The sequence below is a fragment of the Erythrolamprus reginae genome, chromosome 2 (genome assembly GCF_031021105.1).
Source record: "Erythrolamprus reginae isolate rEryReg1 chromosome 2, rEryReg1.hap1, whole genome shotgun sequence".
Lineage (NCBI taxonomy): Eukaryota > Metazoa > Chordata > Lepidosauria > Squamata > Dipsadidae > Erythrolamprus > Erythrolamprus reginae.
The window spans coordinates 249,811,766-249,837,023 of record NC_091951.1 but is presented as its reverse complement, the minus strand read 5'-3'; the positions used below and the strand labels follow the sequence as shown (position 1 = coordinate 249,837,023).

General features: G+C 42.9%; 1 protein-coding gene across 1 annotated transcript in view; it reads right to left on the bottom strand.

Moving 5' to 3' along the window:
• Positions 1-13,192: 13,192 nt before the first annotated feature.
• MUSK (muscle associated receptor tyrosine kinase) overlaps positions 13,193-25,258 on the bottom strand; it is a 62,712-nt gene continuing 50,646 nt past the window's right edge. Inside the window, exons 14-17 of the mRNA XM_070736245.1 lie at positions 21,911-22,100; positions 20,713-20,904; positions 16,918-17,066; positions 13,193-13,981 (exon numbers count right to left, since the gene is read on the bottom strand). Coding sequence (XP_070592346.1) covers positions 13,299-13,981; positions 16,918-17,066; positions 20,713-20,904; positions 21,911-22,100 — 1,214 coding nt within the window. The 3' untranslated portion in view covers positions 13,193-13,298. The remainder of the gene's footprint in view (positions 13,982-16,917; positions 17,067-20,712; positions 20,905-21,910; positions 22,101-25,258) is intronic.

Here is a 25,258-nt window from a genome sequence, read left to right as displayed (position 1 = left end):
CATGCTAGGGGACATGCGCACGATGTGCGTGCAGCATACCAGTAGGAAAGGAAGAGGAACCGGAGCGGCGCAGCAGGTAGAGTGCTGTATTGCAGGCCACTGAAGCTGACTGATAGATCTGCAGGTCAGTGGTTCAAATCTCATCACCGTCTCAAGGTTGACTCAGCCTTCCATCCTTCCGAGGTGAATAAAATGAGGACCCGGATTGTGGGGGCAATATGCTGGCTCTGTTAAAAAGTGCTATTGCTAACATGTTGTAAGCCGCCCTGAGTCTAAGGGGAAGGGCAGCTTAAAAATCGAATAAATAAATAAATAAATAGAAAGATCATAGATAGATAGATAGATAGATAGATAGATAGATAGATAGATAGATAGATAGATAGATAGATAGATAGATAAACCCACCTATGATATACAGGTAGCCTTCAATATATGATTGCAATTGGTACCTGAATTTCCATGGGTAAGTAATATGGTCATAAAGGGTGACCATAAGTGACTAAGTGACTGCAATCCCAGCAAACTCTATTGCCATCGTTAGATACGTAAATCCCATAGTCATCCTGATGGCTTCTTACAACCACGTTAGTGCAGAATCTGGCAAGAAATTGCAAGTTCCGGGTTGCTCACAAGCAGGTCAGCAAACAGGTTAATGGCTGCTGCTGGGTAGGGGAAGAGGCATGCCGTATGAGGATGACAAAAATGAAATGTGTACAGATAGCCATTGACCCACAATTCAGCCCAGAATTTATGTTGCTAAGTGAGAAATTCGTTAAGCAAGTTTTGCCCCATTTTGCTACTTTTATTGCCATTTCTGTTAAGTGAATCACTGCAGTTGTTAAGTTGGAAACAAGGTTGAATCTACAAGAATGGTGGAAGGTCTTAAGCATACAAGAATGGTGGAAGGTCTTAAGCATAAAACGTATCAGGAAAGACTTAATGAACTCAATCTGTATAGTCTGGAGGACAGAAGGAAAAGGGGGGACATGATCTAAACATTTAAACATGTTAAAGAGTTAAATAAGGTCCAGGAGGGAAGTGTTTTTAATAGGAAAGTGAACACAAGAACAAGGGGACACAATCTGAAGTTAGTTGGGGGAAAGATCAAAAGCAACATGAGAAAATATTATTTTACTGAAAGAGTAGTAGATCCTTGGAACAAACTTCCAGCAGATGTGGTTGGTAAATCCACAGTAACTGAATTTAAACATGCCTGGGATAAACATATATCCATTGTAAGATAAAATACAGGAAATAGTATAAGGGCAGACTAGAAGGACCATGAGGTCTTTTTCTGCCGTCAGCCTTCTATGTTTCTATGTTTCTATGAATCTGGCTTTCCCATTTATTTTCTTTGTTCAGAAGGTCGCAAAAAGGGATCACATGCCCCCCCCCCCCGTCATTGCAACCATCATAAACATGAATCAGTTGTCAAGCATCGGAATGTAAATCATGTGACCATGGGGATTTGCAATGGTCATAAGTGTGAAAAACGATCATAGGCAGGGGTTGGCTACTGCCCGGACAAGGGGGAATGCAGTGGGGTAGCGAAAATGGAGCTCCACCCCAGAGCACCCAATTTGCACTGAAAGATGTTGAAAGAAAATGCAGGGCGTCCTGCATGAGCCACGCCCACAGTGTGGTAGTAAAAATTTTGGTAGCCCTTCACTGGTCATAGGTCACCTTTTTTGGTGTCACTGTCACTTTGAACAGTCACTAAATGAACCGTTGTAAGTCGAGGACTACCTGTACTTCCTTAAAGTAGAAACTGAATTTCAAAATGGGCTAAAAGATTTTCTTTTAAGTTATAACTTTATGCAGATTGATTTCTATCATTCTTTCTGACTGCTTCCCTTTCTTCGCTCCTCAACTTTGCTGTGCATCGTACACATGCCAAAATTGAATTTGAACTCAAGAAATAGGATTTTGGAAACTATAATCCCCATGTATCTGCAGGATGTCAAGTTGGGAAGAGGCTGATTAAACAAGCTTTTCTCAGTGGAAATTTTTTTTCTTTTGTTAGCTTTTGGGTAATCAGAAGTTTGATTCCATTATGTACACTGTGGTGTTGTGGTTTTTAAAAAACAGAGCCTTATCTTTCCAAATTCTCTAAAACATTTTAAAGATTACTGCCAAATTAGGAAACTCTTGGGTCTATTCAGTTTGTTCTTTGGGAGAGGTGGAGGGGTTAGAAACATTGTTTCAAAATGGGTGCTTAATTACACAGTAAGTTAGCCAAGAAAAAAAACATTTGTGCAACATCTTGCTGAGTCAACATATGCTTTGGAATAAACAACGGCCTCATTAGTTTGGCATGGCGATTTCTGTCGTGGAAGTTACTAATAAAAGTGGACCGCAACTGAAACGTAGCAGCTTGCAATAGAAGAGTCTGTGCCAATCCCTAAAAGGGTATTTTTCTTTGTCAGATATTCAAGGAAATGCGGTTTCCAGCAAATACCGTGAGTTGTGCTTCTGACCAAAAGAATGCTGTACTGATTTGCTTGGTTGGGTAACAGTAGCTTCTGCCCAACAGAAGATCAGAGATAGGTCAGGGTTTCTTTTTAGCAACAGTGATATGCTTTCAGGGATGAGCAATGCATCTCTGCTGGACCAAGGGCTTTATGGAGAAGATTCACTTCTATCCACTCAGTCCAAGAAAAGTTATCTTTAAAGCACTCCGTGAAAAGGCAACATGCTCTGTTCTGCTGGCGTGTTTCAACCACCCGTAATTACAGGGTAATTAGTCCAGGAAGATACACACCACACGATAAATGGAAAACCCAAAAGTTTTTATAAACAGAAAAACAGAAATAGCTCCCTTTTTAAATGTCAAAGGGATTTTCTGGTACACACAAGGCACAAGTGAAATGCAATCCAATTGCTCACCCAATAACTGGGAAATTGAGTCCAATTCTAAAGTCCAGAGAGTCCAAACACAATCCCGAACAGCAAAAAACCACAATCTTGATGAAACAATGAATCAGATAAACTGCCATGAGGCTAACACACCAGGCTGCACTTTTATCTGTAGCACTAATTACAGCAGCCCCACCCAACCACAGGTGGCCTCATTTTCTCTTGTAATAATCCTTCAGTTGTTGTCTCCTATGCATCACTCTACGCAAATTCTTGTTCAGAATCCAGGGATGATACAGATGATTGATCTCCTCCTGAGCTGTCTGCCAAACTTCCCTCTTCCCTGTCACTTACACTTTCTTGGTCAGAGGAGACAGATTCTACTGGAAGCAAAACAGGCCTGGGGCATGTGGATGTCTCCCCCATCTCCACCTCCACATTGCTTGGGGCAGGAGCTGGGCCAGAGCTAACCACAACATGCTCCAGCCAAAGATGTGCCCTTGATGTCTATTTTTATTTGTAACTGGCCAGATATTTCCAGAATCATTGGTGGCTTTCCACCGTACAAAACAAGATCTTGGATTGGGTAATTCCCTGATCTGATACCATAAAAACTCTTTGGTAAAATAATACAATTCTATTGCAAAGGGATTTAAATGATAGGCCTGAAACAGCAGTTCATTGTTTTTACTGCCTTCTGGAACCCTGTCCCTGATGATGGCTCAAGATATAGGGCAGCTTTAGGCCATGTTGACTGGCATCATCTGCCCTCAATGGAAGATTTACATCTTTAGAATGATTCTCAAAGAGGGGTACTGCCAGGTCCTCTAAGCCAGTGTTTCCCAACCTTTTTGGAGCCGCGGCACATTTTTCATATTTTCAAAATCCTGGGGAACATTGGGGGGGGGGGCTAAAAAAGTTTGGACAAAAAAATCTCTTTTCCTCCCTTTCGCTCTATTTCTCTCTCCCTCCCTCTTTCTCTCTCTTCCTTCCTTTCTCTCTCCATCGCTCTTTCTTTCTCTCTTCCTTCCTCTTTCTGTCTCCTTCCTCTCTCATCTCTTTCCTTCCTCTCCCTCCCTTTCTCTTTCCTTTCTCTCCCTTTCTGTCTATCCTTTCTATCTCTCACCCCTTCTCCCTCTTTCATTCCCTTTCTCTCCCTCCCTTTCTCTCTCATTCCTTTCTCTCCCTCTTTCCTTTCTATCTCTTTCTTTTTCTCCCTCCTTCATATCTTCTTTCTCTCCCCCCTTCCTCCCTCTTTCCTTTCTCCCCCTCCCTTTCTCTTCCTTTTTCTCTATCCTTTCTACCTCTTACTCTTTCTTTCTCTCCCTCCTTCATTCAATTTTCTCTCCCTCCCTTTCTCTCTCTTTCCTTTCTCTCCCTCCCTTGTTCTCCCCTGGGGCTGCCTGTGCCTGCCCTGCACCACCCAACACGGACAGACAGCCCCCGGTCGTCGGTTCGTCGCCCCCCCACACACGGAGGGAAATCGGGCTGGCGGGGGTGGCGAATCCACCTCCCCAGCCGCGCAGAGGGAAATCGGGCAGGTGGGCGGGTGGCCGCGGCTCCCTGCGCACCCCTGGAAAAGGGTGCGCGGGGGGCATTTTGGGGTGCGCTGGCGCAGGCGTGCCCAGCCTACAGGGAATGGTGCCCGGGGCTGCTGCACCCGGCAGCCTCCTGTTTCTGCTTCCATTGCCCTCCCGCCGGGCCCCAAAGGACAATTGTTGCCACCCCCGCCAGGAAAGCTCCAGCTGGGCGGGGTGCTGCCGGTGGCTCCGCACTGGAGCTCTTGCTCGCCGCTGCCATCCCCCAGCATCTGCCCAGGGCCGCTGCAGCCAGCAGCCTCCCGTTCCTGCTGCCATTGCCCTCCCGCCGGGCCCGAAAGGACACTTGTTGCCGCCTCCACTGGGAAGCTCCAGCTGGGCGCGAAGAATAAAGCTCAGCTTCCGGTCTCAGAAGCTGAGCTTCGCGGCACACCTGATGATGTCTCGCGGCACACCGGTTGAAAAACACTGCTCTAAGCCAGTGGTTCTCAACCATTTTAATGCTGTGAGCCCTTAATATAGTTCCTCATGTTGTGGTGACCCCCAACCATAAGTCTACTGCCAATTCTCACAACAGAGCTTTAACCTGATTGGCAGGAAATTCAGAGGGACGCCTCTCCCGGTAAACACCTGATTGGTCGGATTGTAAAAATATGTTCCAAGGTATCAATATAGAAGCTTTAGTTCCTAACACCGTGGGAATTTTTTCTTTGCCATGGTCTTAGGCAACCCCTGTGAAACAGTTGTTCAACCCCCAAAGGGGTCCTGACCCCCAGGTTGAGAACCACTGCTCTAAGCTGTGGTCCCTAACCCTCGGGCTATGGACCAGTATTGTTCTGTGGATTGTTAGGAACAAGGCTGCACAACTGCAGATGCGCAGCGGGTGAGCGAGTAAATCATCTATATTTGCAGCTGCTCTTCAGCACTAGCATCCCTTCAGTTCTGCCACAGATCATCTGCCATTCAATTCTCTTAGGAGCGCAAACCTTATTGTAAACTGAACATGGGAGGAATATGAGAGGAGTCTGCACACTCCTCTTCCCCCAACCCCAGTCAATGGAAATATCGTCTTGTATGAAACCTGTCCCTCATGTTCCAAAAAAGGCTGCTGCCCTAAGCTTTGGCAACCTAGAGCCAGGCCTACTCAACTTTAGCCTAAGGCCAACCTTGCATGTCTCAAGGCACAAATATTCAATTATTTGAATGATAAGTGTAGTGAGATTTCATCTGAGCACTACTGTTGCATATGAAACTCATCCTTTCTGTGATTACATCAGAAAAGTTATGAATTTTTGATCACTTTTGTTGTGGTTAGCTCTGGCCCAGCTCCTGCCCCGACGACTGTGGATGTGGGGGAGACATCCACATGCTGCAGGCCTGTTTTGCCCCCGGTGGAATCTGCTGATGAAGGCTCCTCTGACCAAGAAGACATGAGTGACAGGGAGGAGGAGAGTGTGGCAGACAGCTCAGAAGGAGATCAATTATCTAGCTCCTCCTTGGATTCAGAACAAGAGTTAATGATACAGCCACACATGCGGAGAGCGATGCATAGGCAACAACAACTGAGAGATTATTATCAAAGAAAATGAGGCCACCTGTGGTTGGGTGGGGCTGTGGTAATTAGTGAGGCTGCTATAAAGAGCAGCCTGTGGGTTTGGCCATTGTGGAGGATTATCTGATCGTTGTGTTTCGTGACTGCTTTACTGACTTTGACCTTTTGTGTGCTGATTTTTCCCCGCTTTGAAACTAAACCAGAGCAAAGTGTGCTTCACTTTGTGAAAGAAGAAGGACTGTGAATTGCCTCACAGCTGCAAGCTAAGTATCACAGGACTGATAAGGGACTTGTATAAATTACCAGTTTGTTTGGAGACCAGTGCTCTTTGCTATACCAAAAGAGGGCTTGGGTTAAGTGAATTTTCATTATAAAGAACATTGTTTTGAATTTTCAAACGTGTGTGTGTCTGAAATTTGTACCTGTGAATTTTTGGGAGGAGTCTACCAGAGAGCCCGACAGAACACATAGTTGCAATTTATATCCTATTTCCCGGATCAGCTACTGTGGGATTGTAAGTGGATGTGAAAGGATATCTTGCCATTCCACAGCTCTGCAGGATTGCCACCAGAGGTGAAGTGCATTTGGCATTTCCCTCAACAGACTGTCACATGTCTGGACCTTAAGAACTTCCTGTTCTTTTCTTGGAGACATGCTATATCATTCTGCTCGCTCAGCTCAAGATCCCCACCCTCCTCCTCTGTAATCCAACCCTGCCTGTCTCATTTCTTGGCATCCCACATCATGCACTGAACCCAGCTCCAAATTACAACTGGTAAATTTAGAAGTCAGTGATATCACTGCCAAGGAGAATGAATGATACTCTTTTCATTCACTAACTCCACTGGATCAGCTCTTCACCAAGCTATTTGTTTACACAGGATGTTGATCCCCCAGCTAAAGTCACAAAAATTCAAAGTCCTCTATGACTGGAGCACAGAAATATCCCTCTGCACCTGGTCGATACATACCATGTACTTCCCTTGCAGTCAAAGTGAATGAAATGAACTTATATCCGCAGCTTTTCAACAGTAGCTGTTACGTTTTAACCACATGTAAAACAGTCATTCATAAAATTAAGGGAGACTAGGATGGTCCCATTTCGGCCTTGTTCTGGCCTCATCAGCTAGCCACACCCTTCCTTACTGGGATTTGATCCTGTGGACTCTGCCTTGTAAGGCAGAGACTTAGCAGAGTCCACAGGATCAAATCCCAGTAAGGAAGGGTGTGGCTAGCTGATGATGCCAGAACAAGGCCGAAATGGGACCATCCTAGTCTCCCTTAATTTTAAAATTCCAGCTAAAAAAAAAAACATTTGACACATGCAGAATATAGTTGTCGGCTATAAATAAATTAACTGCCTTGAAGTGGCCCTGGGTTGGGCCTAGAGGCAAAAAGGAGCTGTGACATTCCTTGAAATATACCAGGGTGATCCGACATAATATGTATGTATGTATGTATGTATGTATGTATGTATGTATGTATGTATGTATGTATATGTATATATATATGGTATATATATAGATCTATCCTAGTCTCCCTTAATTTTCAAATTCAGCAAAAAAAAACATGTGACATATATAGTGATACCTTGTCTTACAAACTTAATTGGTTCCGGGACGAGGTTCTTAAGGTGAAAAGTTTGTAAGACGAAACAATGTTTCCCATAGGAATCAATGGAAAAGTGATTAATGCGTGCAAGCCCAAAATTCACCCCTTTTACCAGCTGAAGCTCCCGTTTTTGCACTGCTGGGATTCATCTGAGGCTCCCCTCCATGGGAAACCCCACCTCTGGACTTCTGTGTTTTTGCGATGCTGCAGGGGAATCCCAGCAGGGGAATCCCAGCAGGGGAATCCCAGCAGGGGAATCCCAGCAGGGGAATCCCAGCAGGGGAATCCCAGCATCGCAAAAACAAGCGCTACACTGGCAACAGAAGTCTGGAGGTGGGGTTTCCCAGCGAAGGGAGCATCAGTGAAATCTCAGCATCGCAAAAACACCGAAGTCCTCGAAACCCCACCTCCAGACCTCTGTGTTTTTGCGATGCTGCGATTTCACTGATGCTCCCTTCACTGGGAAACCCCACCTCCAGACTTCCGTTGCCAGCGTAGCACTCGGTTTTGCGATGCTGGGATTCCCCTGCAGCATCGCAAAAACACAGAAGTCCAGAGGTGGGGTTTCCCATGGAGGGGAGCCTCAGGGGAATCCCAGCAGTGCAAAAACGGGAGCTTCGCCTGCAAGAGAAGTCCGGAGGTGGGGCATCCCAGCAGTGGCGGTGGGTTTCTAAGGTGAAAATAGTTTGTAAGAAGAGGCAAAAAAATCTTAAACCCCGGGTTTGTATCTCGAAAAGTTTGTACGACGAGGCATTTGTAAGACGAGGTATCACTGTACAGTGATCTCTCTATTATCGCGAGGGTTCCGTTCCAAGACCCCTCGCGATAATCGATTTTTCGCAATGTAGGGTTGCGGAAGTAAAAACACCATCTGCGCATGCGCGCCCTTTTTTCTATGGACGCGCATGCATAGATGGTGGAGTTTGCGTTCCCCGCCGCCCACGCAAAGGGGAAACCCCGATTCGGCTCCTCGCTGCTGCTGCGCTACCGAGCAGATCAGCTGCTGGGCGGCCGAAGGAACCTTCCCTGGGTCTTCCCCCTCTTGCTGGCGGGCGGGCGAGCGGCGGGCATCAGCGAGGAGCCGGGGTTTCCCCTTTGCGTGGGCGGCCGGGAAGACCCAGGTTGGGGGTTCGGGGGGGTGCTGGGAAGCCTCCCAGGCCGGCTGCGACCTTTTAAAACAGCCGCGCCGCTTCCCAGCTGAGTCCTGAAGCCAAACGCGGAAGTTCGCCTTTGGCGTTTGGCTTCAGGACTCAGCTGGGAAGCAGCGCGGCTGTTTTAAAAGGTCGCAGCCGGCCTGGGGGGCTTCCCAGCACCCCCCCGAACCCGGGTTCGGGGTTCGGGGGGTGCTGGGAAGCCCCCCAGGCCGGCTGCGACCTTTTAAAACAGCCGCGCCGCTTCCCAGCTGACTCCCGAAGCCAAACCCGGAAGTGGTTTTTTTTTAATTAAATTTTTTTTTAATCGCGATCTAGCGTTTCGCGAAGATCGAGATCGCGAAACTCGAGGGATCACTGTATATATAATCTATTATATCTTCCCATGACCTTTTCTTTGGGGACAAATTCCATATTATTCAAACCAAATATAGAATCAGCTGTAAGAAAAATCATTTAGAACAGAGGCCAGCAATTTATATACTACACTCTGGAAATCTGATACTAACCAACCAAATTGCAGAAACACAATTCTTCATATTTAAAAAAAAGTAATATATTTGCTTGTTTGTTTAGCAAGTTTATATGCTATCCAGTTCCTTAATGGCTATGGGTGGCCTAGAAAAATGCTACAAAAACAATAATAAAACATTTAAATAAGAACCGTTATGTCACTCCCCTCTGAATTCTAAACAAACATATTAAGATTGTTAATGGCCTGACTAAATAAATATATTTTGAGTCCATTCTTGAACCTTGACAGGGAGGAGGCTTGCTTCAAAATCTGGTGATAATTTGTTAGTACATGAACACAGAAAGCAAATTATATTTTGCTTTTCATAAATATCACCTTTAAGAGAACCACAGCAGACAATATGCCATTCAAAATAAGTCTCCAATATCAATGTAAAATAAAGTTTATTTCCATATTGTATGAAATGAAAGTTATAAAATTAGAAACAAGTTTATACATTGCATAGATTGATTTCCAGAATTAACCCTTGATATAGCATCTTTGCAATAGTAGGCAAAGCCATGGAAAAAAAGAAAACTTGCACCTCCCCATCAAATCCCAGTTAATGTCATACAAAAAGCCCTAATTGCTCTAGACTTTGGCCTTTGAAAATTGAAAACATTTATTGTATAAATGTGTGCATCTCAGCTGCCTGAAAAGTTGTGCTGTTCCTGTTTGTGAGATCCTTTGCATTTGTATTTAAACAAAAGGGCAGATGATAATAATCATTTCTATGAGTAGTTGTTTCTGATTTGTCACTCACTGTTTGATATCTGGTTATACAAAACTAACAAATATTTATTGTTGCAGCTAAGGTCCACCACAAAACTTGTCAATTGACCCTTTCTGGATTCCACTTGGATTTATTTATTTATTTATTCATTCATTCCTGGGGTGGGGTTATGCCATCCTTCTCCTTAGACTCAGGGCGGCTTACAACATATTAGCAATAACACTTTTTAAAAGAGCCAGCATATTGCCCCCACAAAAGGCTGAGTCAACCTTGAGCTGGTGATGAGATTTGAATCTCTGACCTACAGATCTAGAGTAAGCTTCAGTGACCTGTAGTACAGCACTCTACCTGCTGCATTCTACCTGCTGCGCCACCATCCAGTATTTAAATCCAAGCATAAACTTTAAATTTCTTGTTTTGGGGTATGCTTTGGTTAACTGCACTGATATCGTAATTCAGAAACTTGATATGTTATCAGTAAAACAGCAATGATCTAGTCTACGAAATGAAACTGCACCTACCTCTACAAGTTCAAATGACACGGGTGGGAACATAGCATGAGATATATTCAAATATTAAACCCCAAAAGAGAGAAAACTATAAGGGGTAACAGAAAGGCAACTTAATCTCTCCTCGAGACAGTATTTAATCTGGTGGACATGTGACAAAGCAAAGAAATATTGGAGTAGGAGTCACATTTTAATACAGAAGATTGTTAAAATGAATATAAAAATAAACCCAGAGGGTTTAATGGGAAAAGATTTCTGGGGGGAAATGGTACTTTGATGCTATATATTATTTGTTGATGACAGCAGAATTACTTCCATAAAATGGAAGGACACTTTGATTCCCAAAATGGATAAATGGCTGCAAAAGTTGATGGAGCCAGCAGAGATGGCTAAATTGACCACTCTGATTGAAGAAAAGAACACAATGAATTTTGTTTCTACCTGGAAACCACTTTAGGACTTTGTGCTTGATTTTGAAACTTTGATTTTGGGGTTTGCCAATTAGATAGGTTTGTTGTTAGAGAAACAATACTATTATATAAAAGTAAAAGTTGAGGCTTTGTCTTATTCTACTGCACCAAAAGGAGTCAGAAGTCAACATCTTTTCTTCCTTCCTTCCTTTGCTCTACACTTTTCCCTTCCCATCTCTCTCCCTTGTTTTCCCATTATTTTCTTTTATAGTTCATCTTGTATTTGGATAAACCAATAAAAATTTCTGAAATCAAGACACTATTTAATCAAAACAATCGCTCCTAATCTATCTGTACAATAGTATTCACCATTGGAAGATACAAAACAAGATTTGTCCTTGTTTATTCCCTCTTACCTAATTGCCAGAAAGGATTTCAGAAGTCTTTCCTAACCTGGAGCTCTGCAGATAAACTGGACAATCTTACCTGCGAACTAGTATTCCACACAGTTAGAAGAACCTATGCTATTTTGCAACCACAAGCTACTAAGCATCATAGACTTTGACTCTCACTAATCCCACAAAGGATGGAATGCTAGGCTAGAAAGAGCCACATTTTCTTTTCAACTCTACCACTACATCACCACCAAAAGACACTAGATTGAGGCCAGCTCACAGTATACCAATGAAGGCTTTATTATGAAAAAAGCTGTGAAAACATTTATTTACCTTTCACCACTTGCATGACACCATTTTTAAAGCCTCCAACAGGGCGTTGATGTTTGGTTAAGAAATCCATCCATCAATAGATGTGGCGTCCTAGAAATATTTGGGATTCAGTGAGGAAAATAAGGAGCTGGTAATGGGCAGCTTTGTGAGGCATCTCAGAAAGAGAAAATGCAAACCAGTTGTTTCTAAATTTTCTTAATGGATTAAAATAGCAAGATTTCCTGCTGAAACTAGCTTTAAACAAAACGTCCTTTAAGAAGATGAATGTGAGGTACAGAATGTGTGTGAGGATGTATGGAAACATGATTAGAAGTAGAATTCATTGTTGCCTCTTTCCTGCCGCCACTAGTTTTCAGCTTAATGGAAACAATGAACTGAAGTTAACTGTAGAACAAAACAAACTCATGGTATGAATAGAACTAATAGCCTTAGAATTGGCAACAAAGATATCAAAGTGGTGGGCAGCTTCTTCCTTTTAGGATCAACTGTCAACAGTGAAGGAATAAACAGTCAAGAAATATGCTACAGATTAGCACTTGGTCAAGCAACCATGAAAGCCTTGGAAAAAATGTTCAGATACCATACAGAGTCTACAACTAGAGGTATCAGAAAAGGGCAAGAAATAGTATTCCCTGAAGAAGCTTCTTGGGTGAAAAGCGAAACATCTTCAAAGAAAACCAGAAAGTTCAGTTGCCTCTTGAAAAAGAACCTTTGGGACAACCATGACCTGGATGACTAAGAATCTCCATAGACTCTTTATGGAAAGGAAAGTTGTATTTTGAAGAAGTAGAATAGAAAAAGTGTATTGACATTTTTTGAACTTTGGTGTTAGATCCTGGAATATACCTGGACCATCAAAAAACAAAGATATTTGTCATAGAACAAATTGATTTCACCTGCAGCTGAAATGAGTTGGTTCAAATTATCATATTTTAGAAAGATTTTGCTAAGAACTAGCTCTTATTATGAGAAGTCTATTGTGCTGGGAAAAGTTAAGGAAAGTTAACATTTATCTGCTGGCACATAACTGGTCAACCACTTGACTCAGCAACCACCATTCCTTGAATCAAAACATCTATTAGATTTACAGGGGTTCCCAAACTTGGCATCTTTAAGACTTGTGCTGGCTGGAGAATTCTGGGAGTTGAAGTCCACAAGCTATGCTGGTACAGAATTCTGGGAATTGAAGTCCACAAGTCTTAAAGTGGCCATATTTGAAGACCTCTGTGTTAGAATGATAGTTAAACTAAAATTGGCAATCATAGAAACCACTGTTTGGTGGTTTTGATGTCTTATCTAGCCCTATTGGATTCCGGTGCACAGCAAAACGTGTTATTTCAAAGTTTTAAAACTAAAAATTATATTTAGATAATGATTTGGGGATTTTTTTAAAAAAACAAAAAGTTGCAACGATGTCTCTTTTGGACCCTGCTTCTCTTTCCTATGGGAAACATTGCCTGAATCATAATGACAAAGACAGATGGCGTGGTATGTGCAAGTTCTTTCTTTTTCCAAATGTAAACATTCAGGAAAGATAAAAGGACATGCTGCCTTCAAGAATTGTCTTTCCCAACCCAATTGCTCCCCCCCTCCTCCCCATGTTTAGGGCTACAGTAGTCTGTCTGGGAATTCTCAGATTTGTCATTCAATACACCTGAAGGGTTCAGTTTCAGAGCCCCTTGCTTCGGAGAACCGTTCACACCTGTTCAGCAGCCACTGCCCTCTCGTACATTCGCTCCAGAATACGGTGGATGCCTGCGAAGCTCGGCCTATCCGAAGGCAACTTGCTCCAACAAAGACGCATGAGGTTGTACAACTCCAGAGGGCAGTTATCCGGGCAAGACAGGATATTTCCATCTCTTACATAATAAATGACTTCCTCGTGAGCCATCCCATAATAGGGTTGCATGCCAAAGGCAAAAATTTCCCACAGGACTACCCCGTAGGCCCAGACATCCGATTCCGTAGTATAACGGTTGTAGAAGATAGATTCTGGCGGCATCCAACGTATGGGGATGGCGTCGTTTTCGTTGGCCTTGTAATAGTCTGCCGAGTACATATTTCTGGAGAGACCAAAGTCAGCAATTTTAACCACCATGTTTTCTCCGACCAAACAGTTTCTGGTAGCCAGGTCCCGGTGCACAAACTTGCGTTCTGAAAGATAAGCCATTCCGGCTGCTACTTGTTTGGCAATGCAGAGCTGGTCAGTGCACGAAAGAGTGAGCACATTAACACTGGAGGGTCTGACCTTTGGCTCAAGGTTGTTGTTGTTTGGGTTACAAAGGCTGCGTGGTGATCGGTTGCGCAGGTATTCATTCAGGTCTCCAAACGCCATATATTCGAAAAGCAGGCACATGGGCTTCCCGATAGCACATACCCCTGAAACCAAGAAACTCTATTAGATCAACAAGATTGGTTTGCATCATTTCATCATAAGCAAGAGTTATTTCATATGCCAGTGACGGCAAACCCTTTTTTGCTCAGGCGCTAAAAGGGCGCATGCATGCACATGCCCACACCCATAATGCAATGCCTTCCCCCACACACATGCTGTCCCCCTGCATGTACGCAGGCCTCACTGAAGCCTCCGAACTTCCGGTAGGCCCGTTGGGCCATTTTTCTCCCTCCTCAAGCTTCAGGAAAGCCTCCAGAGCCTGTGGATGGTGAAAAAATGGGCCTACAGGAAGTTCAGAAACAAACTTCTGGTAGGCCTGTTGGGCCATTTTTCTTTTTCCCCAGGCCTCGGGAGACTTTCCCAAAGCCTGGGTAGCGTGAAAATGGCCTCCCCCTGCCCTCTGGAAGGTCAAAAATCATCTGGCCAGTGCACATATATGCACTGGATCTGACTCAGGGCAATACTTTGTGTGCCCTCAGAGATGGTTCCATGTGCCACCTGTGGCATGTGTGCCATAGGTCGCCATCACGATCATATGCCATAAAAGAGAAGAGTTGGGGGGGTGGTGGTACCTGTTGGTTCTCTTCATAGTTTATGTCTCATAATACAGGTAGACTCAACTTACAACAATTTATTTAGTGACTATTGAAAGTTGCCACAGTACTGAAAAAAGTGGCTTATGGCCGCTTTTCACACTTATGACCATTGCAGCATCCCCATGTTCATGATCAAAATTCAGATGCTTGGCAACTGTTTATGACGGTTACATGTCATGTGATCACCTTCTGTCAAGCAAAGTCAATGGGGGAGCAAGGTCCACTTGTAGCAACTGTGTTACTAACTCCACAACTGCAGTGATTCACTTAATCGCTGTGGCAGGAAAGGTTGTACAACGGGGCAAAACTCACTTAACAAATTTCTCACTTAGCAATAGAAATTTCTGTCTCAATTATGGTGGTGAGTCAAGGATTGCCTGTACACTGTTTCCTCTCGCAGTTGAATACATATTATCCTCACCGCACATTGTTGGCTTACCAGATGGGATGAGAACTGTACCTTAACAGTTCCCTGGGAAATTGCAAGGATGGGCTATCAAAAGGGAAGCTCGCATTTTCTTCTATGAAATCACTGCCATGGGATGGGCAGCCATATAAACTCTTAGAATTAAATATAAATAGATTAAATTAAATCCACAAAAGAGAAGAGTTATTCTAAAGAAAAGCAGATGTTTTAAAGGATCATGATTTGTAGGGTAGAAATAACCATTTGAGGACCGCCTGCTACCGCACGAATCCCAGCAGCCGATAAGGTCCCACAGAGTTGGCCTTCTCCGGGTCCTGTCGACTAAACAATGTCGTCTGGCGGGCCACAGGGGAAAAGCCTTCTCTGTGGCGGCCCCGGCCCTCTAGAATCAACTCCCCCCGGAGATTAGAACTGCCCCCACCCTCCTTGCCTTTCGTTAACTACGTAAGACCCACCTATACTGCCAGGCATGGGGGATTTCAGACATCTTCCCCCAGGCTCATTATTATTTATGTTTGGGTTGTATGTGCTGTTTGGTTTTTAATTATGATAGGGTTTTTGGTTATTTTTAATGTTAGATTTGTGCCATTGTAATATTGTTTTTATCGTTGTTGTGAGCCGCCCCGAGTCTTCAGAGAGGGGCGGCATACAAATCTAATAAATTGAAATTGAATTGAATAGAATTGATGGTAAAAGAAGACGAGAAGGAGGGAGGGAGAGAAGGCAACATAAAGAAAATATGAAATAATTTCATCTGCAAAACAAATGGCCTGGACTACATCTCTTCTTTGAGAATAGCAAAGATGCTTTCCTCTCCCTTGAAAAGAATTCCGAAAGCCATTTCTTTTGTATTACCCAAAATCAATTTTTCTCTAGCAAACAGATTCCACTTTTTAAAACATGTTAGCTTCCAGGAACAATGGATTCAACCACAACTGAATGGTTTAATTAGCTTTGGATGAGAGGGAATGTGTGAATGATAAAACAAGAAATCACCTAAGCATATACAAAATACTTTTCTCTCATCCAATGATCAATTAAACTCATACTCATTTAAATGAGGGCACTGGACATCGTTGATGGATTTTGTTAGTCATATAATCAGAGTATGCAATCCTCTGTTAATACTACTAAATTGGGAAAAATGAATACTGAGAAATGTACAAATATTGATCATATTTTTACAACATTTTTCTAATCAGCATTCATTAGCTGGGTTTGAATTTTTGTTAGTGCCTTCAACTATCTTTTAAAGAAAAAGTAAGCATTTCTTAGTGTGAAAACATCTGGATCTGACTCCAAGAAAAGTGTCCACATGAAAGTTTGGGTCAAAGGATGCTCAGCAGTCCCATAACCCTTTGGCCTTTCCTAATATATCCAATATGGTGTTAATAAACACACACACACATTTCTCCAGCAGATAGTCTATTTCCTGTTTTCTCTTTCCTTTTTTTTTTTTTTTTTTTTTTTTGGCTTCTGAAATATAGACAATTCTTTCATCCAGAGGAAGACACAACAAAACCATCAGGTGTTATTTCTAGTGAAAACCAGTTCTGATTCTGATTGCAACCCTCAATAGCCTTTGGTGGGAAATGACAGAGAAGGGCCAGAACGAGACTATCAAAATGATGCACTGTATTATGGAAAGAAAGCGAAGGGAAGTGTTGGGCCCCTTGAAATATTTGCTTGAGATCAAGAAGACTCTCAAAAATTGCAAGTGATTTTGCACAAGATGCTAAAGTGCCAGGTCAAAAAGCTTTGCCAGGTCAAATCTCAGGTTCTGGTACTACCAACTCCTCCATCAGTAAGTCATCTTTGATGGTTGTCTATATAAGTAAGCCAATCCTCTAAATACACATTACAAAAGGGGGGAAACAGGGAAGATTGGCTTTGGTACCTAAAAGTTTGACAATGTTTGGATTGTCGAATTCAGCCATGAGAGCCGCCTCTCTTTGAAAATCAGCCTGCATATCTGCTGAGGCTTCTTCTTTAAGCATCTTCACTGCAACCATTGTGAAGGGTTCATAAGGAAGCAGTCCAGGAGCCCTAAGGGAAGGTGCAGAAAGAAAAGTTACAGGTCGGGTGGAATCCTTAATGGAACGCAACTCCCCAAATTCAAGACATCAGTTGTTATACTGTCATGATTAACTGGGACAGGAGAATAAAAAGAGGATGAGTTATAGACTGATAGAACAGATTACTATAGCCATCCCATATCTATCTTACTGCAAACTACAAACTTTACTTTAGCATTGTATGGAAATAAACATGTTTATTTTTACGTGAAAGGACCGCCTTTTGCTTGCAGCACCGCTGCGGTATCTTTTTTCGTAAATATAACAATGTTTATTTTTACGTGAAGACCTCCCTTTCAAGGAGCTGCGGAATCCCTCCCACAAAGAGATTCCGGGGACGGAGCCTTGATGTCACCGGCAGGTTGCTAAGGACGCCAAGGTGATCACTTCCAGGAAGTGATCACCTTGGCGTCCTTAGCAACCTGCCGGTGATGTCAAACCTCCGAACGCCAAACGCAACCCCGAACTTTGCCCGAAGTTTCAAAAAATTTCGGGTTCATGTTCGGCATACCAAACATCGCAAAATTCGGTACAGACCTGAATTGTTCGGGTTCGGTTCGCCCATCACTACTCATAATTCTATTTATTTGTATCCTTCCCGAAGTTCAAATAGTTAATGATGGGGGGGGGGAGAAAATATGCAGAGCAATTGGTAATTAGGACCACACTTCAAGCAGCATACGATTAAAGCTTAGGAAAGGAATTTCTACTTCTATCTTACATTAATAGATATATCTGGTCTGACCATGAGGAAGAGATATCCTAGTCATGTAGTAACTCTCTGTACTTACATGTAGTAAGGAACAGTAAGTGCATACAGACCACCTGCTCAGCTGTTGGCTTAAATGTCAAGCAGTTTTACTTGTCTGGAGCCATTCAATGGTTCTATCTCCAAAACATATTTCTAGCTTTTATGATAACTGTTCTGGCCATACGGAAGTCAGACAGGTGCAGCTGAATACAGCAAATGTCACATCATTGTCAAATGCCAGCAAAAAGGCAAAATGCCAGTCTGAAATCAAATCACCTAGAGTGGCAAAGCAACTGCAAGCCAGGCCTGTGTAATTGTGCAACCAAGAGCCTCAAATTCTTTGCAAATATTTAAGCTTAATGAAACGTCTTCAGGAAACTGTTGGGCTCTGATGATGAGCCACAGGAATCTCTTTTAATGTACATGCAACATATTTTGTTCTGGGAGAAAGAGACGAGGAAAAGGCTGGGACTTCCTTGAGCAGTTGGAACAATGGAAATTCAGCTGGGTTCTAATTTGAATGGGGATATCTTAAGTGCTTTCTAGAGCTAAAACATAAAATTCAGAATTTTGCAGACACAAAACTAAAATTTTCCAATTTGAAAGAATTATTTACAAGTCTTCAATTATTTAAAGCTTTCTTCAAAGCATGACTTCACTACTTTTAAAATTACTTTATTATTTTATATACAGTGGTACCTCATGTTATGAACCCCTCATCTTACGAACAACTCAAGATACGAACCCGGGGTTCAGAAATTTTTTGCCTCTTCTTACGAACTTTTTCCTTCTTACGATCCCGCCACCGCTGCCGCCGAGAAGCCCCGCTGCCCGGCTGTCGCTTTTTGAAACAGCGGGGGGGCTTCTCAGCATCCTCCTGAACCCAAACGCCAAACCCGAACTTCCGGATTCGGCATTCAGGAGGCCGCCGAGAAGCCCTCCCGGCTGTTTTAAAAGACAACAGCCAGGCGGCGGGGCTTCTCGGCAGCCTCCCGAACACCGAACCCAGAAGTTCTGCAAAAGTTCGGGTTCGGGAGGCCGCTGAGAAGCCCCGCTGCCCGGCTGTCACCTTTGAAAACAGCCGGGGGGCTTCTCGGCATCCTCCTGAACGCCGAACCTGGAAGTTCGGGTTTGGCGTTCGGGTTCAGGAGGTCGCTGGGAAGCACCCCCGGCTGTTTCAAAAGGTGACAACCGGGCGGCGGCGGTTTTTGGCGGGGGGGGGGTTGTTGCACAGATTAATTGATCTTACATTGTTTCCTATGGGAAACAATGTTTCGTCTTACGAACTTTTCATCTTACGAACCTCCCCCGGGAACCAATTAGGTTCGTAAGACGAGGTATTACTGTATTACATTTTTTAGCACCATATTAGGTTTTACTATTTCTGTTTTCTGTCACCAAAGATGATATGGAAGCCATTCCTGTAGCAGTTGAATTACAAGATTAGTACTTTAAATAAACTACTACTGCAATAAATTGCCTTATGACAGGATTATGTCTAAACCACTGTTTTCAATATTAGCAACTTTTAAGATGGGTGGACTTCAACTCCTAAAACTTTCCAGCCAGCCAAGCTTGAAGAATGGAGGACAATAAATTAGATCTTGGGTGGCTGAATGCAATCTACAGATTTAGGGTTGCACACTCCTGATTTAGATTAATTTTACTCAGAATAACAGAGTTTGAAGAAACCTTGGAGATCTTCTAGTCCAACCCCCTATTCAAGAAGGAAACCATATACGATTTCAGACAAATGTATATCCAATTTCTTCTTAAAAACCTGTTGGAGCACCTATAACCACTGAACGCAAGTGTTGGAACATTCACAACTTCTAGAGGCAAGTTGTTCCACTGATTAATTGTTCTGTCAGGAAATTCCTCCTTTTTTCTAGGTTGCTTCTCTCCTTGATTAGTTTCCATCCATTGCTTCTTGTCATGGCTTCAGGTACTTCGGAGAATAGGTCGACCTCCTCTTCTTTGTAACAGCCCCTGGGATATTGGAATACTGCTATCATGTCACCCCAATCCTTCTTTCGGTTAAACTAGGCACACCTAATTCTTGCAACTGTTCTTCATGGTGATATAAAGTCACCACAGTAATCATTCTTATACTCTCTAGTGATAATATATTCCTCCAGTAGTCATTCTGCTCAATATGCAAGGAACAGGCAGATATTTAGTGTTTGAGGAGCCAATGGATGAAGCTGCTTCTTGTGAGATCATGACTAAATGCATCCAAGTCAGAATTCCCCCTTAATCAAAATGGTACCACAGCAGCGAAGGCCTTAACGTATCTGGGATAAGTGGGAAAGTTCTCTAACTGGAAAGAAGTTTATGAGGATATTTATGAGGATATAGCCGCCCCGAGTTCGCGGAGAGGGGCGGCATACAAATCTAAATAATAAATAAATAAATAAATATTGTCATGCTGAATATTTGCCAGCCCTCAGTAATGAAAGAGTTAACTATGTGTGCCTTACTAAGATCCTCCTATTATGATGTAATATCCTGCCAAATCTCACATCACTTCCTCCTTCTTCTTCATTGTTTTTTTTCTCTTCTTTGTATCCTCCATCATGTGAAGACGTATTTTTGAGTTGTCCCTCGAGACATGTTTTATTTTCTGCTTTTATAATAAAAATATCTTGTTTGAACAAATGACTAAGGCTTGTATCCATCGGCTCTGCGGGATTAAGATCTTAACGGATTTTAATCACTCACAAACCGCGACAGATATAACTAACATTGATTCACATCGTCTTTCGGTGACATACAATTAATATAAATGGGTCCCTATTTTCAGGCTCTGCAGGACTTTAAATTCCGTGACAGCTGCCAAATCATGACTGGTTAACAGTTCATTTACCTTGCTTGAAAGACACGACCAAAAGCACCTTCCCCAATATCTCTCACATATTCAATATTATTCCGTGGATATTCCAAACTGAATAATTTAGGGTTCAAAAGTAGAGGCATGCGTTGGTACATAGGATTGGGGTGCAGCCTGTCCAACAAAAGCTCCGAAGGAAGAGTTGTCAAAGCGGGTGGCGCAAATTCTCTGGAATGAAACGAGGGAGAAAGAATCTGTGGCTTAATTTGAAAAAGTCTTGCAAACCAACCAACCATTTTTGTGACTCCAAATTCTAGTGTCCATTCAGCCAGGATATATGGAATATGTTAAAAATAGAGGAATGTTATAAATATGATATATAAATACAAATTTGAATTTAGAACGCTAGTCCATGCCATGTGCTAAATAAATAAATTAATAAATAGAGGAATGTTATCGTTTTGATAAAACACAAATTAAACTCGGAGGTTATTTATTTCCCAGTCATTTAAGATAATGGCACCCAACCTTTTGGGTACCAGGGACAGGTTCTGTGGAGAGAGGTTTTTCTGCGGACCGGACTGGACCGGGGTGGCTTCACATGTTGACTGCATCCCATGGATGGGACTTCGCTTGGTTGCTGCCTGGTTTCTGGCATTCGGCAGCCTGGTGCCAGTCCATGGGCCAGGGATTGGGGACCCCTGATTTAAGGTATGTAATCCTGTCTCCAGTAATACTCTTAGGAGCATCTATCTCCATGACACTCCACACTAAAGATAACACTTATAAAACAAAAGGCTAAATTTGCCTAATATACCAAAAGCTTCCTTTTCTAAACTGATTCTTCTAGTTTTATAAGATTTCGGGCCACATAACCCCCATTTGTGGCCCACATGAAAATGCAACAGCAGAGGATTGTAACAGAAGAGTTAATAAACAAAGATATGCAAGAAATACCATTTGCCTGAAAGCAAAAACTGGGGCAACTACAAAACAGATGAAGTAATAGAAAGCGAAGAAGCTAAATTATGGTGGGACTTTAGAATTGAGATACCTAAGCGTTTGCCACATAGCATCCCAGACTTAACTACCAGAGATGGTATTCAACCGGTTTGGACCAGTTCGGATAAATTGGTATTAGCACTTTAATCACAACACTAAAGTAGCTCTTCAGTTCAGCCAACTTGATGTCCTTCTTCATTTTGCTAATCTGATTGTATTTACCAACACTTACCTTGTTTTGTTTTTCCATTGCTTGCGTCTCCGACAACAAACAAGGACTGTAATAATGAGAATTATGACCATTGCAAAGCTGGAGATGATGGAGATGATGACAGTCATGGAGTAAGTAGGGGAGAGAGAGGAGAAGAAAGGGAAATGTGGAGATGCTGTACTCAGCTTTGTTGTTCCTACTGCCAAGGAATCTAAAATAGAAACAAAAGACTTCAATTTTAGAGGCATCATTGCTTACACTATTATCATGTAGCAGGGAAATTTGTCCAGTGAATTGAAGGGAATAGGAATTGAGCTCCTTGTTTTTAGTATAGAAAAATATTTGAGGAGAAAATTGTAGCCTTTTTAGTCCTCAAATGGCAAAAATAAAGACTATTTTGTAAGTGATAATGGCAGAAATGTTTAGTGGGGTGGAGCAATGCATTTGACAAAGCCACTGTTCAAAATTCATTGACCCAAACAAAGCACCTCATCCTTAAACTTTAAAGCAGACACCTTCTCTGGAAAGCCAGACTGCAGCTGTTTTAAAATCCCAGACAACCTTTCATTGATATTGCCAGCAAAACAGCTCTACGTAGCCATGCATGAACTGACAGCTGGGGATAGTCTTCTAAAGATCACAACCGCCTGATACTCCAAGGAGGGGCGTTTTGTTGCAATCAACTGTTTTCAACCAGTCCTTGTGTTTCACCTAATCCTGAAAGGGGCCATCAAATCTTTCTAAAACTGCTTTAATCCTCCCTTCACATGTGACCTCCAAATGATTTTAGAACTAGCAATATGCCCCACTAAAAGTTAAAATACTGTGCGGCTGTTCCAAAGGGAAAAAAAATATCTGCAAATCAAATCCAAATCTACTCCTGCATTGATTTTATGATGTAGTTCAATTGTTGGCGAATCACTATTTTGCTTTTAATGGAATGTGAAGAACATGCCAGAGACATGTTCTTCAAAAGAGAGAAGAAAACAAATGTGAATAGCTAAGATCCAGTGATATACTTATTTTTATTACTGCACAGTAAGTTATATTAAAGCCTTGCAACTTAGTAAATTCAAAAACAGATGGGTCTTTGTTGGTTAACTTTCAACCTGAAAAATGCATAACCGATTATCAGATTTAATTTTTGGTACTAAGTCAACTTTAATGTCTATGGAGATGCTCAATCATCCAGGTTATGGTTGTCCCAAAGGTGCTTTTTCCGAAAGGCAACTAGACTTCCTTGAGGTTTTTTTCTTTGAAAACATTTCACTTCTCATCCAAAGAGCTTCTTCAATTCTGACAAGTGAAATATTTTCAAAGGAAAAAACCCCAAGAAAGTCCAGTTGATTTTTGGGACAGTCAAATTTTAATGTACCATGGTAAGCTACAAAAAATGTGAAAAACGATCAGAAATCACTTTTTTCAGTGCTGTTATAACTCAGAACAGCCACAAAACAATAAATGGTTGTAAGTCGAGGACTACCTGCATGACTGTTTACAACCAAATTCCAAACATAAGCAGGAATTTATGGAGTACAGTGTTCCCTCGATTTCCGCGGGGGATGCGTTCCGAGACCGCCCACGAAAGTCGAATTTCCGCGAAGTAGAGATGCGGAAGTAAATACATCATTTTTGGCTATGGACAGTATCACAAGCCTTCCCTTAACACTTTAAACCCCTAAATTACCATTTCCCATTCCCTTAACAACCATTTACTCACCATTATTACTGGTACTCACCATGGAATGAGACACTTAGTGATCCTGATATTTATAAACATAATTATTTATTAACAATAATTATTTTTTTTGTTATTTATTTGCAAAAATTATTAGTTTGGCGATGACATACCATATATACTCGAGTGTAAGCCGAGTTTTTCAGCCCAAAAAATGGGCTGAAAAATATGACCTCGGCTTATACTTGGGTCACTGGCAAGTCACCACAAGGGGGCACTATGCGGGAGCCCGGCAGGCATTGCTGGCTTGGGCGGGTGAGGAAGCTATGGTAAGTCCCGGCTGAAGTAGCTTCAGGGGCGCCTTTGGGAGGGCATCACTGTCTATATATAGGGAAATATGTAGTGCTTAGCAGTGCCAGTAGTAGGACTGGGCTGTGGAGGTCTTGCTTTTCTTACCCTACGCGGCTCCAACTTTCAATTAGGAAAGAAAGGTGACGCAGGGGAACGATGCCGGCGCCAAGGAGGCGCCTTAAAGGCAAATTCAAGGTTTTTTTAAAAAAAAATTGCTTTCCTACCTGCAAAGGTGGGAGCTCTCGGGACTACAGTTGGCTGGTGCCTTTGCTTGAGCCATCAGACGGCACGCAAGAGGGGGAAAAAGCCAGTGAGGTGTGGGGGGGCGAAAAGACAGAAGCAGGAATCCAACACACACACACACACACGACCTCACTGGCTTCCCATTGCTTTGTTCCCCTTGGAGCGCTTGGCTGGCGCCTTTGCTGGAGCCAGGGAAAGAAGGCACCAGCCGGTGAAGTGGGGGGTGGCGTGGAGAGAAGACAGAAGCAGGAATCTAACACACACACACACACACACACACAACCTCACTGGCTTCCCATTGCTTTTTTTCCCTCAGAGCGGTTGAAGCGCTTGGCTGGCTCCTTTGCTTGAGCCAGGGAGAGGAGGCACCAGCCCTACCCCCTCCCACAGCTCCGATGGCGCGCGAGAGGAAAAAAAGGCGATGGGAAGCCAGTGAGGTTGTGTGTGTGTGTGTGTGTGTGTGTGTTTGTGTGTGCGCCCGTCCATCCTGCGAAGAATGCCTGCTACTTTGAAGGAGCGGGTGTGTAGCCTCCTTTTTCCCTCGCTGAAACCGGGAGGTTTTTGGTTTTTTTACTCCTCGCTCCCTCCGTGTGTGAGTCGGCAGGATGTGGGGGTGGGCGTGTGAATGAAAGGGAAGCCAAGGCAACAAAGAAAAAGGGGGAGGATGAATTTTGGAGGGCGAGCGTGTGTGTGCGTGCGTGCCCCCTCTCCCCCCCCCCCCGTGAAAAATGCCAGCTACCTCTTTGAAGGAGTGGGTGTGTAGCCAAAATGCCTCTTTTTCTCCTCGTTGAAACCAGCAGGGTTTTTTTTTTACTCCCTCCATGTGAGTATTTGTCAACACGTTTAACTATTCCTTGCTCTCTCTGTGTTGCCCTTAGTTGGATTAAAAAGGCCCCCTGCTGTCTGATTCTCCTCCCCCTCCTTTGAAAAGATTTAAACTGTTTAAAAAATGGTATTTTGTGGTAGTTGCTGTCCTTGCTTGGATACGATCTAATAATGTGTTATGAGGCAGAGCTAGACAGGAATTCCTAAAGTGTGTTTGTGGATCTTTAAAAGTTGCCTTTTATAAAGTGGGTTTGAGAGCAAGTTTCAATTAA